At 62.9% G+C, this 16,170-nt stretch overlaps 3 protein-coding genes across 3 annotated transcripts in view; 1 reads left to right on the top strand and 2 right to left on the bottom strand.

Moving 5' to 3' along the window:
- ARPC2 (actin related protein 2/3 complex subunit 2) overlaps nt 1–10,911 on the top strand; it is a gene marked incomplete at its 5' end in the record, with an annotated part of 23,128 nt that extends 12,217 nt beyond the window's left edge. The window contains 4 exons of the mRNA XM_019554347.1: nt 4,134–4,234; nt 4,342–4,442; nt 5,684–5,724; nt 10,898–10,911. Of these exons, the coding sequence (XP_019409892.1) occupies nt 4,134–4,234; nt 4,342–4,442; nt 5,684–5,708 (227 nt within the window). The remainder of the gene's footprint in view (nt 1–4,133; nt 4,235–4,341; nt 4,443–5,683; nt 5,725–10,897) is intronic.
- Nucleotides 6,969–10,472, bottom strand: AAMP (angio associated migratory cell protein). The gene is made up of 11 exons (XM_019554345.1): nt 10,324–10,472; nt 9,954–10,145; nt 9,745–9,864; nt 9,466–9,605; nt 9,005–9,149; nt 8,737–8,820; nt 8,520–8,635; nt 8,072–8,175; nt 7,776–7,866; nt 7,323–7,477; nt 6,969–7,134 (listed from the first exon to the last, which is right to left on the bottom strand). Exons 1-11 carry the CDS (start codon nt 10,424–10,426, stop codon nt 7,059–7,061), a joined length of 1,326 nt encoding a protein of 441 aa, XP_019409890.1. The 5' UTR covers nt 10,427–10,472; the 3' UTR covers nt 6,969–7,058.
- A 1,057-nt stretch (nt 10,912–11,968) lies between the features above and the next one.
- TMBIM1 (transmembrane BAX inhibitor motif containing 1) lies at nt 11,969–14,785 on the bottom strand. Its single transcript, XM_019554346.1, has 11 exons — nt 14,536–14,785; nt 14,328–14,392; nt 14,183–14,247; nt 14,026–14,079; nt 13,734–13,784; nt 13,610–13,649; nt 13,469–13,506; nt 13,252–13,339; nt 12,901–12,996; nt 12,664–12,717; nt 11,969–12,567 (listed from the first exon to the last, which is right to left on the bottom strand). The coding sequence occupies exons 1-11, from the start codon at nt 14,783–14,785 to the stop codon at nt 12,424–12,426; spliced, it is 945 nt and encodes a 314-aa protein (XP_019409891.1). The 3' UTR covers nt 11,969–12,423.
- Nucleotides 14,786–16,170: the final 1,385 nt, after the last annotated feature.

Raw genomic sequence — 16,170 nt, 5'->3', positions numbered from 1 at the left:
GGATTGGGTCTGGGGCTCCAGTGCCACCCCTGCCCAGTCCTGCGTGCTGTGATTGGGGGCCCAGTTTAGCACAAAGGGCTGAGGGCTCCCATCAGTCCAGAAATTTGGCAGCAAGGAGAGTGGTGCCATCGCTCCCCCACTGCCAGATCTTGGGGCCCAGGTCTGACCCATGGGCTGAGCCCCCTGGTGTAGCTTGTCTGGCCACGAAGATGTCTGCAGATACCTTTTCCTTCAGCAAATAGAGGCATGACCTGAGCATGTGGCTGGTGCTATGGCTCTGCGGTGTTCTGGGCTGTCAGAGAATTACAGACTCATAGAAAGTGAGAGTTGAAGGGACCTCAGGAGGTCACATCGAGTCCAACCCCCTACTCCAAGCAGGACCAGCCCCAACTACATCATCCCAGCCAGGGCTTTGTCTAGCTGGGTCTTAACAACTGCCAAGGATGGAGATGCCACCACCTCTCTGGGTAACCTCTTCCAGTGATTTACTACCCTCTTAATGAGACTTTTTCCTAAAATCCACTCTCAACTTCCTTTGATGCAACCTGAGCCCATTGCTCCTTGTCCTGTCATCTGCCCCCACTGAGACCAGTCCAGCTTCATCCTCTTTGCAGCCCCCCTGCAGGGAGGTGAAGGCTGCTATCAAATCCCCGTTTTCTCTTCTGCAGACTAGATCAGCCCAGTTCCCTCAGCCTCTCCTCACCAGTCCTGTTCTCCAGCCCCAAAAACATTTTCTTTTCTGGACTCTCTCCCATGTGTCCACATCCTTTCTGTAGTGGGGGGCCCACAGCTGGACACATCACTCCAGATGTGACCTCCCCAGTGCTGAATAGAGAGAAGAATCGCTGCCCTCCATCTGCTGGCAACGCTCCTCCCAATGCAGACTGGGTTGCCGTTGGCTTTCTGCACACCAAGGGCACACTGCTGGCTCCTGTTCAGCTTCTTGTCCCCTGTCCCCCCTGGTCCTTTTCTGCAGAGCTGCTGCCCAGCCCATCACCCCCAGCCTGCACTGGTGCAGGGGATCACTCCCTCCTAAGTACAGGACTTTGCACTTGTCCTTGGTGAACCTCAGGAGATTCCTTTTGGCCCAATCCTCCAGCTTGTCGAGGTCACTCTGAAGCCTCACCCGACCCTCCAGACCACTCCCTCCAGCTTGATGTCATCTGCAACAGCAGGCCTTCATGCCTTCAGGGACTTTGGGCTTGACCTCCAGCTGACTGTGGCTTCAACCCCACTGTATTTTTGTACATTCAGAAAAGCACCAAGCCAGAAATGTCTCCAGCTCAGGTTTATATTGGTGCACTTAACCCCTTGGGTCCTTCCTTTGTTATGTGATTCTCCTGTAGGATTTTGCAAAGATAGTGACAGTTCAAGGGCATGGTGTAGGATGACTGACTTGTATCCAGGGGGAAAAGCTGGGGGTGGGTTTCCTAAAATGGTCCTTGGGAATTGTAGAATCCAAGCACAGTGGGGCTGGCAGGGAACTGTGGGGTCATATCCAGCCCAAGACAGGATCATTCTTGTCCAAAACCCCCCAGACAAACCCCATGTCTGACCTCGGCGTCACAGGACACAGTCACCCCTGACACAGCCCCAGGCATCACCCCTGCCCCTGGGATACAGGGGCTGCAGCTGCCAATGTCCTGCTGCTGCCAGGGGGGTTGGTAGGTGCTAGAGAGAGCCCAGGACCAGGCCGTGCCCCCGCTACAGAGGGAGGGGAACCCCCCAGCCAGCTAGGCTGAGCAGGGGGCAAATCCCTGCCTGCCCCCACCAAGGCAGCATGAGCACACCCACCTTTCTGCAGGCCTCTCTGTCCGCTCTCCCTCCAGCAGTGTTTGCTGTCGTGGCTTCTCTGTGAACCTCATCCACAGCATCAGCAATTGCCTCAAGTGCCATTACGTGCTACTGCGGCCTGTCCCAGGCCAGAAGCACCTTCTTCCTCAACATTTTATCAGTGCTTCTCCTTAATAATTCACTAAAGGAGAAAAGAGGGAAATTATTCCATAGGTCTAAAGTGTTAATGCTCTGTTAGTACGGCTGCTGCCTCCCAAGGAGCACTTGGCCCAGGCCTGGCCTGTGCCACTTGCACTTGCTGTTGCAGACCATTGATACCAATGTTTGAACTGCATCAGTCCCCAGGCATGGAAAGAAGCGGACACGTCCTGCAAGGGTGCTGGGTCTCGCAGGGAAACCCCCACACAATTGCATCTGCTGGAAACAGATGTTACTCACCTGTGGTTGTTCAGACAGGTGAAGAGCTCATTGGGCACAGACGGAGCTCCTCGCAGTCTCCCCGTAGCAGGAGTATCTTTCCCACTTGTAGCCTCCCCTGTGCTGTAGGGTCCATTCAGACTCATACTTGATGTTGTTGGCATTTAGCATCCCAGTCAACAGAGGAAGAAATTTTGGCCTGTTTTGGTTTCTTGCTTTGTTTTTCACCATCAGCCCCTTGCAGGTAACATAGAAGCTGACTGGCTTGTAGGTGATGTCGCACAAACCCAGGAGGCGAGAGGCCTCATGGATTAAAGTCCCCAGCTGGCAATCTTTGCCAAGGTGACTGTCTCCCAGAACCATGGACCCAGATCAGTGGTTTTGTCTTCATATTTTGAATAAACCCACACAAAGTTTCTTAGTGGAAGGAGCCCCCATGAACTTGGCTTCCTCCAGCACCGAGATGAGGTCTCTCACCCACTGCTGAGTCAGGACCGCATAGCATGCCATCCAGAATTTGGGCTTGTTGATACCACATCAAATCGGGCCCTGGGGCATCTCCATCAGCATGAGGCCCTTGTTCTTCAAGGCATCTCTCAGGATCTCCAACGCTTTCTGCCTTGCTGCTTTTGCAATTCTCACCTTCTGTTTTGCTCAGGGGGGTGTAACTTTTGCCACCTCTTTTAGAAATATGGCATTGCCTTGCGGCACACAATGGCTTCTTGGAGACTTATCCCTGCATAGAGCAGCAATGCGGGGGATTCCCTCCGAGCCCCAAGTGGCAACCAGCAAGCCTGAGCAGCCTGGGACATCCCTATAGCAGATGGACTCAACTTCCCATGGGGCCACCACAGTGACCACGCTCTCTGGCCTTCCTCTCTAATCTAGAGGCTGGGGAGAGCCCCCACCACAACACATGGTGCCAAGGACTGAGGGCTGAGAACTGTTCCAGGAAAACTGTGTTTGACTCACAAGGCCGGAGCTGAGCATAGGCCAGAGCTGGGCGTGGAGGGTGGCACGCGGCAGGTGTTCCCCAGGGCTGAGGCGCCGTGGCTGCTCTGCTCTCCCAGCTGCACTGCTTGTTGGGGCACCCGGAGCCAGCCCTGCTGGACCCAGTCTCCATAGTGGAAATGTGGAGAAACATCCAAGCTGCCCTGTGCTGGTTCAGACCCAGCCTGGCCTCAGTCTCTCCCCTCAGGAATCCCCTAAGCAGCCCCCAGTATCCTTGCTGCCCTGCTCCACACCTTCTCCAGCTCTTCTCTCTCCTCCTGGGGTTGCAGGGAGCAGTCGGGTACTGGATTCAAAGCACAGATACCCCGTGGGTTTGTAAAGGGGCCTTGTGATGCTTCCCGTTGTGTCAGTCTCTCCGGGGAGACCGGGCTTATCTGCTTGCTTGGGTTTTGGCTGGGACACAAGTTCAGGTGAGAACCCCCTGGGCCTTTTTCCCCATCACCGCAGGATTGAAGATGGCACTCTGCCCCACCAGCTGGCACAGAGCTGTCGGGGGACCCCATCCTGAGAGAGGTGGCACTGGTAAACCATGTTTCACCATCTGGTAGCTCAGGAAAGGCACATACCCTTAAGCTCTCCAGTGTGCCTGGAGCCTGCCGGTGTCCACTACCAGATGCACTCGAATCTAAGTCAACCCTGAATTTAAAACACAGAGTGCGTGCGTGCACGTGAAAAATGTACAGGTCTCCTCACTAGTTCCCAGGCCAATGTAGGATATCATTATGGGGGGGGTGCTCTTGAATTTGTCCCTATCCCCCTTCCCGCTACAGCTTCGTTCTCCACCATGGAGGTGGGGTTGTCTTAGATTTAAGTAAATACGGGGAAAGGGCAGGTCTCTGCTGCCAGTGGTCTCCGAGCCGGTACCCGGCATGGATGGAGAGTAACCATGCCACCCTCCGCTTGCTTTCCAGTACTGTTCCCCCGCCACACCAACGCTGCAGCCCGGGACAACACCATCAACCTGATCCACACCTTCCGTGACTACCTGCACTATCACATCAAGTGCTCCAAGGTCAGTACCGGGGGGGCGGGAGGCTCACCAGCACATCTCCGCCTGGTCCCTCCTGCCCCGGAGCAGGCCTAGGCTGGCATCCCTGAGCTTCGCCTGTGTCCCCCCAGGCCTACATCCACACACGCATGCGGGCAAAGACGTCTGACTTCCTCAAGGTGCTGAACCGAGCCCGGCCTGATGCCGAGAAGAAGGAGATGAAAACAATCACGTGAGTGTCTCTCCCCTCCCTGCCTCTGGCAGGCATCACCTTCGGTTCCCCTTGCCCAGCTCTCAGGCCACCGGGTGCTTGGGCAGCCAGCGAAGGCCGGAGCTGCCTCCCTGCTACGCCCGCCCCCAGGCCAGGGCCACCCTTGGCAAGGGAAGGTGAAGCCGATGGGCTTTCCTCTCGCCCCAAAGGGCAGTGCCCGGGAAGCCCAAGGGGGGCGGCTGAGTCTTGTCCTGAATGGAGGGCGAGCAGGCTCTGTCCTGTCTGGGCTCGGCTGCCTACCAAGCAGAGGACAGCATGGAGCCCAGGGCAGGCTCGGAGCCCCAGCCCTCAGTGGCTGCAGGGTCCCTGCTGGGCTGGTGTCTGTGCCCAGCTATAACCCCGGGGGGTGGAGGGGGAAGGGGAAGGCCCCAAACAGAGCTGGCAGCAGGGACATGCTCAGCATCTGCAGCTGCATCCAGTCCCTCTTGGCTGAAAGATGCTCGGCCTCAGTTTGCCCATCTGTGAAATGGACGCGGTCCGTCAGGGATGGACAGGGCTCAGAGTGCCGCAAGCAACAGCAAAGCCCAGGGCAGCACAACATGCCGAGGATGGGGATGGGGATGTGCAGGATGGCACCTGGGGCCGCCTGATCCTGTGGTGATGCGGAAGCCCCTGTGGCGGCTGGCTGGAGCTAGTGCCAGCACTGGCCGTTACAAGCCCCTGTGACCACTAGATGTGGGGCAGCCGGGTCCCTGCACCCACCCACCTCCCCGTGTTCATGCCTGCCCCCTCCCTTGTCCTCCACAGCAGCCTGCTCAGGGCCGGGCACGTGTCCAGCCACCGCCAGGCCCCGGCAGGCGCGGAGCACAGAGCAGCCAGGCAGCGCAGTTGAGGCCAGGACAGGCAGTGCAGATAGGTACTGCCAGGGCACACCCCCAGTGCCCTGGCACCAGTGCTCCCCCACAGCACGCAGGGCTCCTCCCCCCTTCTCCCTGGGGCCTCACACCTCCCGGAGCAGCCTTACAGGCCAGGCATGTTCACACCATCCTCTCCATGCCCCGTGGGCATCCCTGTGTGGACCCAGGGCAACTGGCGGTAGAAGCGGTGCCAAGCTGGCAAGCGGGGGGCTGGCTGAGGAGGGGGCAGCAGTTCCAACCCGCCCTGGCACCGCACAAGGGGGTGGCACTGCCCCAGGGCTCTGCCCCTTACCTGCTGGTGCCATGTGCAGAGCCTGGCCCCAACACCTGCCTTTGCCTCCACAGGGGGAAGACGTTCGCTGCCCGCTAGCCCCTGCATAAACAGGGTGGCTCCATGCCAGCTGGGCAGGGGGAAGGAGTCAGGCTGGGCATGGCAGTCTGGCCCCAGCCCTCTCCAGTTTGCTCTGCTGGCTCTGGCTTCAGGGGGTCACGGGGTGTCCCCGTCTTTGCTGCCACTCTTCCTTCCCTGCTGGGTGCCGCAATAAAGCAGCTCTGCCTCCCACGTGCTGGCTCCGCATTGATGGGGAGGCAAGGGAGGGGGAAGGTCTCTGTCCTGTGCCAGGCAGTGCCATGGCTTTCTGTGCTGGCACAGGGGTACCATGCAGGCTCAGGGGCAAGCTGCCTCCCCCCCCACCCCAGGCCATGGCAGGAAGTGGGGGCAGTGGGCATGATCTGTGCCCCCTGGCACTTGGTGGTAGGGGGTGGAGATGGGCCTCCCCGTGTGGAAGTGGGGGCACAAGTGGTGTGTGTATGTGCCTCAGGCATGTAACTGCTCATGAGGTACGACTGTGGGGGCACAGCAACCCGGTCCTGGTGCATGTGGAAGCCCCCCCCCCCGCACTGGCTGCCGGCAGGTACCACTGCCACCACAGGTGCCCAGCCGGAGGTGGGCTCTCATTAGCCTCGGCGGTGGGGAAGATGAAAGGATGGTGGGTGCGAGCCCATGTGAGGCGTGTGCAGGGCATATCACCTGCATGTGCAGGACCCCCCAGCCATGGCCTGTGCCAGCAGTGCCCCCTGGTGGCTGCTCCTGGGAGTGACAGCAGCCCCTGCCTTAACCCCTTCAGCCCTGGGGGCACCACTGCCTGGCATCCCCCAGCCCTGCTTGGATGCCAGCCTGTGCCCCCACTCCTTTTTTGGGGAACCAATCAGAGCAGCCTCCTCCAACCAGCCCCTCCCTGGTATCCAGATTTCTAATACTCCCCAGCAGCCCTGAGCCTGCCCTAGGACTTGGGAGGGGGCTTAGTGTGTGCCATGGGGGGCAGGGAGGGGGCTAAGCCCTACCCCCCCCCAAGTCTGCATCCAAGGCACTGGGACCTGCTACCAGGCAGGAGCCCAGTCCCACCCACACTGGGTGCTGAGGCAGGCACCATGGCCCAGCCAGCACCCACTGCAAGGAGAGCCGGGTACAGCAGCCGGCCAGGTGGGCACTGGCTGAGGGAGCCCAACAGGAGGGGGGGCTCCACACCTATGGACACGAGGGCAGCCAGTCTCCTGGCACAGGAGGTGACGGGTTCTGGGGCCACGCAAACCAGCTGGGAGCTGGCGCCGGCAGTGCACCGGAACAGACCCGCTATGGGAAATAATTTATAGCATTTAAAAGTCCTCTGATACAAAACCCGCTCCCCCACAATGCATTGCCCCCGCTAAGCAGGTGCGGCTAGCGGTCAGGGCGCTGCACACAGAACACTTTGGCTTGATGGTCGCCCGATGTCGTCACCACAACGGAGGCGTCCCTGGGGAGAGGAAAGGAGCGGGTGCTGAGCAGGGCTGCTCTTCTGCCCGTGGACCCCCCACAGCACCTCTGCCCCCCTACCTGCCCTCGACCCCTCCCGGCCCAGCATGCCCTGGGAGCCTCCTACGTGGCAGGGAGGCATCAAGCCCCCACCCCAGCAAGCGGTGGGAGCTGGATACAGGCACTCACTTGTTGAGGGCAAAGTCGAGGATCTCAGCCCCGTGGCCCCGGTACTCGCTGAGCAGCTTGCCGGAGCGGGCGTCCCAGAGCCGCACGGCCCCGTCCAGGCTGCAGGTGTACACCACGGCCGCACTCTCCTCCCACAGCAGCTGCACGATGCCCGACTGCCACCCGGCGCCCACGTCAGCCTGGACACGGCCACAGCCCCCAGGGCGCCAGGGCCAGCTGGACGAGCCTCTGCCAAGGGGTCACTGCCTCGAGGTGCGGCAAAGCCAGCCCCCACTGGGACCCCAGGAAGGTGCAGAGAATGACCCCCTCCCCAAGGGACAGGATCCAGGCAACTTGGACACAGGGCAGGGGGGGAAGGACAGCCCCAGCCCTCCCCTGTGGGACGGTCAAGGACCCCCCACCCAGGGGCACTTGGAAGCAGCAGGCCCAGCCCCCAGGCAGCCTGCCCCATACCTCATGCTGGCACTTGTGCCGCAGGCTCTGCGTGGAGAGGTCGTAGATGGCCAGCGTCCCGTCCAGGTAGCCCACGGCGGCCAGTGGCATCCTGTGGGGAAGACTGTTAAGGGGGCAGCAGGGGCAGAGACTACCCCAGCAGCTGAGGGGGAAGTTACAGGCAGACCCCCTACTCCATGCAGTGGTCAAGGGCAGCCCAGGCAAGGAGCAGAGATCACATGACAGGCCACATGAACCCTGGCTGCCAACACCCACCACCCCATGGCTCAGGCCCGGACCCCGACCCCGGCACTCACACGTTGCAGAAGCCCAGCGACTCCACGGAGTTGGACTCAGGCTCCTCGGCCCCCCCGGCTGGGGGCAGCAGGGCGGCACTTCCCTCCTGGAACACGCACACCACCTGCAGCACACGGTGCACGCCTGTCAGCCGGGGATGGAGCTAGCGCCTGGGCCTCAATACCCCAGCAGCAATCCCACGGCAGGGGCACCACGTCGTAAGGGGGGCCTGGGCCACACCACCCCCAGGAACACAGCCGCAGTCCCCCTCCGAGGGCTCCAGCAGGCAGGGATGATCCGCCATGGGTCAAGGGTGCACCCCAGCCCGTCGGCCCTGCTGGCAGCAGTGTAGTGCAGGGAGTTGGGCACAGCCGAGCTGCCCCAGGAGGCTCCCAGGGGCGGCACACTGGCAGAGACCCCCACCCAGGGGTGTCCCCCCAGCTCAGCCGCAAGGTGACACAGACTCACCTTGCCGGTGGCAGCATTCACCAGCTTGGCCTGGCAGTCCACGGAGCCTGTCAAAACCAGGCTGCCGTCCTTACTGCTGGCCACACACGTCAGGGGGCCCTGGTGCCCGTCCTGGCCTGGGAAGGACACGGTGTGAGCCCCTAGGGCACCGCCACTCCCAACAGCCCTCAAGCCCAGCACCAGGTGCCACCCCCGGGTTGGGACAAGCCCTGCCTACCTTTGAGGACGTGGATCGAGCTGCCCTGTTTCAGGTCCCAGACACGCACGGTGCCATCCTCATAGCCGACCACCACTCTCTTCCCTGGGCAGAGGGAGGGGCTCGTGGCTCTCATCACCCCCCCCAGGGGCACCACTCGCCCTGGAGACCCACCCCTACATGCCCAAGGACACCCTCCCTGCCGTGCTCCATAGGGGCCACCCGCAGCCAGCACTAACGATGCCCTGACCATCATGCCATACTTGGGGCAAGGCAGGGTAGCCCTCACCGTCAGGGAGAACCTTGCCACAGGTGGCCGGGCAGCCCGGGCCCTGGAAAGTCTTGCAGTCTCCGCCCGGGATCTTCCACATCCAGGAGTTGCCATCGGCCGTGCCCGCCAGCAGGACATGGGCCTGGGGGTGCCACTCCATCCACTGGGGAGAGGGAGGACACATGAGGCCCGGGGGCAGGGAGCCCAGGCACCATGGCGGGCGAGGGGACCAGCACCGGGCGCTCCGTGGACACAAGCGAAGATATGCCTGGGCCTCAGACCCCAGTGCCCCTGGCCTGCACCCCCCTCCCCACTGTCCAGCCCCAACACCCCTGCCCAACCCAGGCCAAGCCCCCCCTCTGCCCCCAGTTTCAAGAGGAATCGATCACTTTTGCTTCCTGGGCCCCAACCCAATCCGCCCCCCACAACCCCCAGGCTGGGCACAGCTTGGCAGCTGGGTCCCTGGGCTGTTGCCTCACCTCCAAGTCGCCCACTTCAAAGGACCAGACCTCCGCCTTCGTGTCCACCCGCCACACTTTGATCAGCCCACTCATGTCCCCCGTGGCCACAAACACCGAGTCGTGGCTGAAGCCGGCGCAGGTGACCGAATCCTTGTGACCTGCGGGCGCGGAGAAGGGGAAGCTGCTGCCGGGGCCACGGGGAGCCCTGTCCAAAGCTGCCTGGACAAACCCGATGCGCGGCCACCGAGCCACGTCCCGGCACGAGCGCGGGCGCAGCCTCGGCGCGCGGCGCCTCACCCGAGCACTCGAAGAGCAGCTCCCCGTCGCTCAGCCGCCACACGAAGGCCTGGTCGTCCTCGCCGCCCGTCACTGCCAGCGTGTTGGTGCGCGGGTCCAGGCTCACGCAGAAGACGGAGGCTGGGAACACACGTCCGGCCGGCCGTCAGCCCGGCCGCGCCCAGCCGTACCCGGCGCTGCGCGCGCGGCCGCGTGGGGACGGGGCTCACCCGAGTGCCGGGCGAAGGTGACCTCGCTGTCGTCGGGGGCAGGGGGGCCGCCATGCCGCGCACCCCCCACCTCCTCCTCCTCCTCCTCCGTGTCCCAGGCTTCGTCCTCCAGCCCCTCGGCCGCTACGGCGTCCTCGAACTCGGCCTCGGCCTCGGCCACGTCCACGTCCTGCATCTCGGCCGCCAGCTCGTCTGCGGGGTCCGGGGGTCAGAGCCTGCGGTACGGGGGGCCGTGGGGGGGCGTCCCCACCCCCGGCACGGTGGGGGAGGGGCAGAGGCAGGGCTGGGTCCGCCCGGCTGAGGGCATGGGGCGGGGCGTGACCCCGCGGGGGTGGGGGACGGGAGAGGTCGTGACCCCGCGGGCGCTCACCGGGGCCGGGGGGGCCCAGCTCCACCACCTCGATGATCTCCTCGTCGCCGTGGAAGAGCACCACGGGGCCGGGGCCGGGGCCGGGGCCGCCCGCGGACTCCATGCTGGGCACCGTTCCCCTCAACGCCGGAGCGGGGCGCGATGGGAAGGGGCGGGCGCAGCTCCGCCAATAGCTAGCGAGGACTGGGCCGCTGCAGCCAATCCGCATGCGCGTCGCCGCCCGAGGCCCCGCCCTCCGCAGCAAGGTACGTTGTCCCCTGCGCCTCACGCGAGGCCGTGGGGCATGCTGGGGGGTGTAGTCCCTGGCCCGCTCTCGGCCGCCGCGCGCGGCGTGTCGGGACGGCGCGGAGACAACATGGCGGCGGCCAGGCTGCGGGGTAAGTGCAGGGCGGGGATAGCGCCCCCACCCCGGAGGCCGCAGGGGGGGGGGGCACTGCGCATGCGCACTAACGCGGGCCGCGTCTATCCGCGTTTCTCCTGCGAGAGCTTCTATCGGGAGAGGCAGGGTCCTGCACCCCCACCCCCTGCCTCAGTTTCCTCTGCTGTAGCAAGGCGCTGCCCCCCTTGGCCCCAGGCCAGGCCGAGGTCAGACCAGGTTGGATGGCTGGGCTGGATGGGAGACGTCCCCAGTGGATCCTGCCCTCATCACTGCTCAGCATTTATCACACATTTCGCCCCTTGGCCATATCGGATATGTGTCACGTGCCACCTGGTGATGGGGTGAGCACTTTACAGGTGGGGCCCGTCTATGTTTATTGTGGGGCTCACCAGTGAATTGTGTAATAAATGTAACGTGCGGCGGGGGCCTTAACTCCCAGCAGGGAGCGGTGAGGTTGCATTTCCCCCCACCCGCCTCCCTTCCCCTCCCAGACAACTGTCCCACTGCCTCTGGTCTGGTAGCGCTGTAATGCGGGTTCAACCTTACGTGTACCCGTGACCCTGCTGCCCCCTTACACAGGCTTCTTCTCCGCGGCGGCACGCCTCATCGGCGTCCGCACACCACAGCCCCGCAGCTCACAGACTGTGGCAGAGACGCAACCCAGGCTGGACCCCTCGAGGCCGCAATCCATCGAGTACGTCCCCACGCGCAAGGCCAAGAGCACCATGCGTGTCGTGGGGGTGGCCTGGTGAGTGCCCGCTGCCACGAGGTCTCCACCTGTTCGGGTCAGCCCCAGCGCCTGATGCAGAGACGGGAGCATCTCATGGGGGTAGGGGGCTGCGGATTGGGAGCGAGGGGCACCACAGGTTGGGGTGGGCATGGGCTGGAGGCCCAGGGCACTAACCACCCCTCTGGTCCCCCCAGGGCCATCGGCTTCCCCTCGGGCATCCTCCTCTTCCTCTTAACCAAGCGCGAGGTTGACCGCAACCGCCTTGAGCAGCTCCAGAGCCTCCGGAACATAAAGATGGCGAACGTGGGGCCCGAGGCAGAGCAGCAGTACCGCGGGGTCCTGCACAAGACGGGACGCAACTAGCCGGGTCCTGAATAAACCTGAGGCAGCACGAACCCTGCAAGTGTGTGTGCTCTGGCCGGAGAGAGCGGGGTGCAGCGAGACAGCTGCGCCGGGTCCGGAGAGGTCTTGTGCCCCCAGCCCAGGGGCCCGATACCCACCCCATCCCCACGAGGGCAGGCACAGGCACAGGCGGCGGGTGTCAGACGGGCACTTTATTGGCAGCATCTTAGTCCAGGCTCTTTGGTGTCGGCAAAGCAGGCTCAGCCCCTGCCTGGCGCTGTGGGGGGTCCCAGGCAGGACTGGCCATGGGGTGCCAGGTGCAGCAAGCAGAGCCCCACCACTTTTGCTGGGGGCCCTCTACCCTCCCCTGCACCGTGCCACCATGTCAGTGCATGCACCGTTAAGGCACGTAGCAGCCCCGGGGCAGGAGGGAGAGAGACACGGGTGCAGCCACGTGTCCAGAGCACGTGCGTGTGCCCACGTGTCAGCTGGCGTCCCACGCAGCACCTCCCATCCCAGGCCGGCGGGGCTGGGACACACCCAGGCCCTGGGGAGGGGCAGGGGCAATAAGGCAAGGGCCCGCCTCCCCCCGTGCGTCGGTATCCCCGGGGGCCGCACAGAGCCGGGCAGCGCGGGTGGGAGACGGGCTCTATCTGCGGCCGACCAGCTGCAGCACCGAGAGGAAGATCTGCATGATGTCGGTGTAGATGCGCAGCGCGCCGTACACGTACTCCTCCGCGCCCAGCGCCCGCTTCCGGTTGCCCAGCACCAGCTGCGTGTCATAGGCCAGGAACTGCCGGGGGAGAGGGGGCAGGCGGTCAGGGCCAGGCCCACCGACTCTGTGCCCCCTCCTCCAGTGTGGGCACCCCCCGCCCAGCCCCCCACTCACCAGGGTGAAGACGATGGCGCCCAGGGCCGCGTACAGCATGTGCAGCCAATAGATCTGCGGGGGGAAGGGAGGGGGTCATGCTGCTGCCCCCCTCCGGGGGTTGCTCCCCCCGGCCAGGAGGCCGAGTCCAGGCACCAGCTCGGGACACGGGAGGTGTTCAGCAGACAGCACAGTGGGGGGGCTGCTCCCACTCCCACAATGCCTTGCGGGGGGATTTCACCCCCACCCCGCACTCACGTATTTGAAGGACAGGACGATGGCAGTGACAATGCCTGTTACCATGACGACGATGCCCAGGACGCAGAACAGCCCCGTGCAGGAGGTGAAATCAACCTGGGGGGTGGTCATGGGGGGCGGTTATAGGGGGGCGGGGCAATGCACCTGCCTGGTCCATATTTGCCATGTGGGAGGGTCTAAGTCAAAGGTCAGCCCAAGGCTGGACGGGTGGGGGGGTGCCCCCACCAGGTTGAGAGAGGGGTCCCACCAGCCAGGGGGGCTCCGTGCCCAGGAAGAGGGGCTCTGCCCTGGCTCTCAGGAGTGGGGGGCCCGGAGCCCCAGCTGCGCCCCCCACCCCCCAGTCCCCCTCACCTTGGTCTGGAAGCAGAAGACGGTGACCACGATGGCCACGATGGCCGTGATGATCATGGCGATGAACACAGCCTTGGTGTCGTACCAGCTGGAGGCGGGGGGGGTCAGTCTAGGGGGGTCCAGACCACCCCCCACCCCACAAGGACAAGCTGGGGTTCCCAACTGGCACCTAACGAAGATGCCAGGAGCCGGGGGGGAGTTGGGGGGGCCACAGTACCTGGAGATGGTGCCCGTCATGAAGCCCATGGCCAGCGTCTGCGGAAGGGGGGGTCTGGGTCAGCTGTGGGCCAAGGCCCCTGTGGGTGTAAGGGAGCAGGCCCCCCCTCCCCTCCCCACAGACCCCCCAGCCCCGACTCACGAAGATGGCGAGCAGGATGATGTTCCAGGGGTAGCGCCGCCTGCGGAGGGAAGGAAGGAGTCGGGACACGGGTCAGGCCCTGATCCTGGGGGTCCGGATGCCCCGCCCCCCCAAGGGTGCTCACCTGGGCCCCTCGCAGCAGGCCAGCGTCAGGTAGGTGACCAGGAACACGGCACTGGGGGGGAGAGACCGTCACACCCCGCCTGGCCCCCACCAGCAGAGGGGCTGGGACCCCCCCCATCCTGCCAGCCCTCTGCGGGGGTGGGAACTGAGGCAGGGAGGCCACCCATTGCCCCCAGGCAGGATCAGGCCCCAGCTGCCACAACCTACAAGGGGGCAGGGCATCCCAGACCCCTCCGGGCACGGAGACCCCGACCTGGTGGGGTTCACGGAGGGGGGGTTCAGGGGGTACTCACTAGGAGGCGTAGTACACGCCTACGTTCCTGCTCACGAAGGTTTTGATGGGGGAGCTGCAGGGGGGCAGGGGGGCAGTCAGAGCCTGTCAAGGCCCCCATCCTGCCCCCCCAAAGCCAATGGCCCCCCACTCCCTAAGGCAGCTCTGCCCACACTCACACGAAGATAAAGATGGAGATGATGCCCACGGTGACCAATAGCTGCACCGAGATGATGGCGTAGACCTAGGGGGCAAATGGGGGGCCGTCACCCCCGGCCGGGGCAGGGCCAGGGGCTGTGCCCCCTCCCCAGTCCTGACTCCTACCTTACGGACAAAGGCATGCCGGACCTTCTTGTCATCCCAGTCAGTGGTCACGATGCCGTCGTCCCCTGCGGGGGAAAGCGCCCTGAGTGCCCCCACCCTTCCCCCCTTGGCCCATGGGTGCCCCCCATGGATGGGAGGGCACTGCCCCCTACAAAGGGGCACCCCCACCCCTCCAGTTCTGTCCCCCCCAACAGGATGCTCTCCTTACCTAAATTCATAGGCAGCGTGGGCATGGGGGGCACCGGTGCCCCTGCAGGGGGGTACCCATAGCCTGGCTGCCCATAGGGGGCAGGCGGCGCGTATCCCCCAGGCTGCGGGTATCCCCCAGGCTGCGAGTACCCCCCTGGTGGAGGGTACCCCCCTGGCGGAGGGTACCCCCCCGGCGGCGGGTACCCCCCCGGCGGGGTCGGGTACAGGGGGTCCTTGTCGTAGGGGGGGGGCTCATGAGGGTGTGACATGGCAACTGCAATGGCCTCACGCGTTCACCTGCGGAGAGAGGGGGGAGCCTGGTGTCACCCCTGGCATCCAGTGCCCCCAGGGGCAGCTCCAGGGGCTGGCACAGGGGGCGCTGCAGCACCTGCCCCTCCTGGCACCCTCTGGGGCATCTCCACCCCCCGCATTACAGAGCCCCTCGTGTTGCTTAAGCAGCCAGGTCCTGAACACAAACGCCTGCCCACGTGTGCAGACCGACAGGCAGAGGCACGTATGTACGTGCATGCACTCACACAGGCACACGCATACATATCCATGCAGATGCAAGTATGCAGATACATACATGCACACATGAAGGTGCACACATACACATATGCCCAAACATGCACATGCAAACATGTGCCTGCACATATGGATGCACATAAACACACACACACGTACATGCAGATGTGTGTACACACACGCACACATGCACACATATACATGCACGCACATGCACACACTCACGCCTATACATGCAGACACACACATACACACACAACCAGGCATGCACAGTTATGCACATATCCACATGTCTAAACACATGCATACACATGCATAGGTGCACACATATACACACACGCATCCACATACACATGCCTGTGTGCACACAAGCACACAGAGATGCAAACACCTATACATACACACACACATACACAGATTTCCACACAGGCACATGTATCCACATACACATGAACACACCCTGGTCTGCGTGCATACAAACCATTCTCACGGCACGGCTCCACCAGGGGCAGCACGAGCCTGGGAAAAGTGGCACCAGCCACGCAGCACCATAAGGGTTAATAGTGCCACTCATATGTGCACACGGATGCACACATGCAAATAGCTGCACCCATGCAGGGACATAACTACATACATGTGCAGACCCACATGTGTACACGTGTGCACATACAAACACATGTACACATCCACATGTACATACAGCCACACATACCAAAATCCAGCTTCTGTGTATAGTCATATGCACATTTGTGTTTGTGCGCATGTTTGTGCACGTGTGTATGCATGCACGTGCATGCATGGGTGCGCAGTTGTGTACGTGTATGTATGCACATCCACACTCACAGACATGTGCGCAAATATACGCACACCCACATGTACACAAATGCAAGCACACAAGCAAACGTGCACACACATGTAGACACACAGCAATACCTACATACATACATACACAAGCACACTTCCACGTGTGCACGCACAGGCCACAGGTACACGCATATGCACACACGTATACCTATACACACAAGTACATGTACGCCCCACACGCCCCATGTACACACACAGACATGCACACCCAACCCTGCACACACGTGTATACTCACAATAACATACACACAAACATGCACATAGG

The sequence above is a fragment of the Crocodylus porosus genome, unplaced genomic scaffold (genome assembly GCF_001723895.1).
Source record: "Crocodylus porosus isolate Cpor-Errol unplaced genomic scaffold, CroPor_comp1, whole genome shotgun sequence".
NCBI classification, from domain to species: Eukaryota; Metazoa; Chordata; order Crocodylia; family Crocodylidae; genus Crocodylus; species Crocodylus porosus.
The sequence above is the reverse complement of the archived record's forward strand: the minus strand, read 5'-3'. Positions and strand labels throughout refer to the sequence as shown.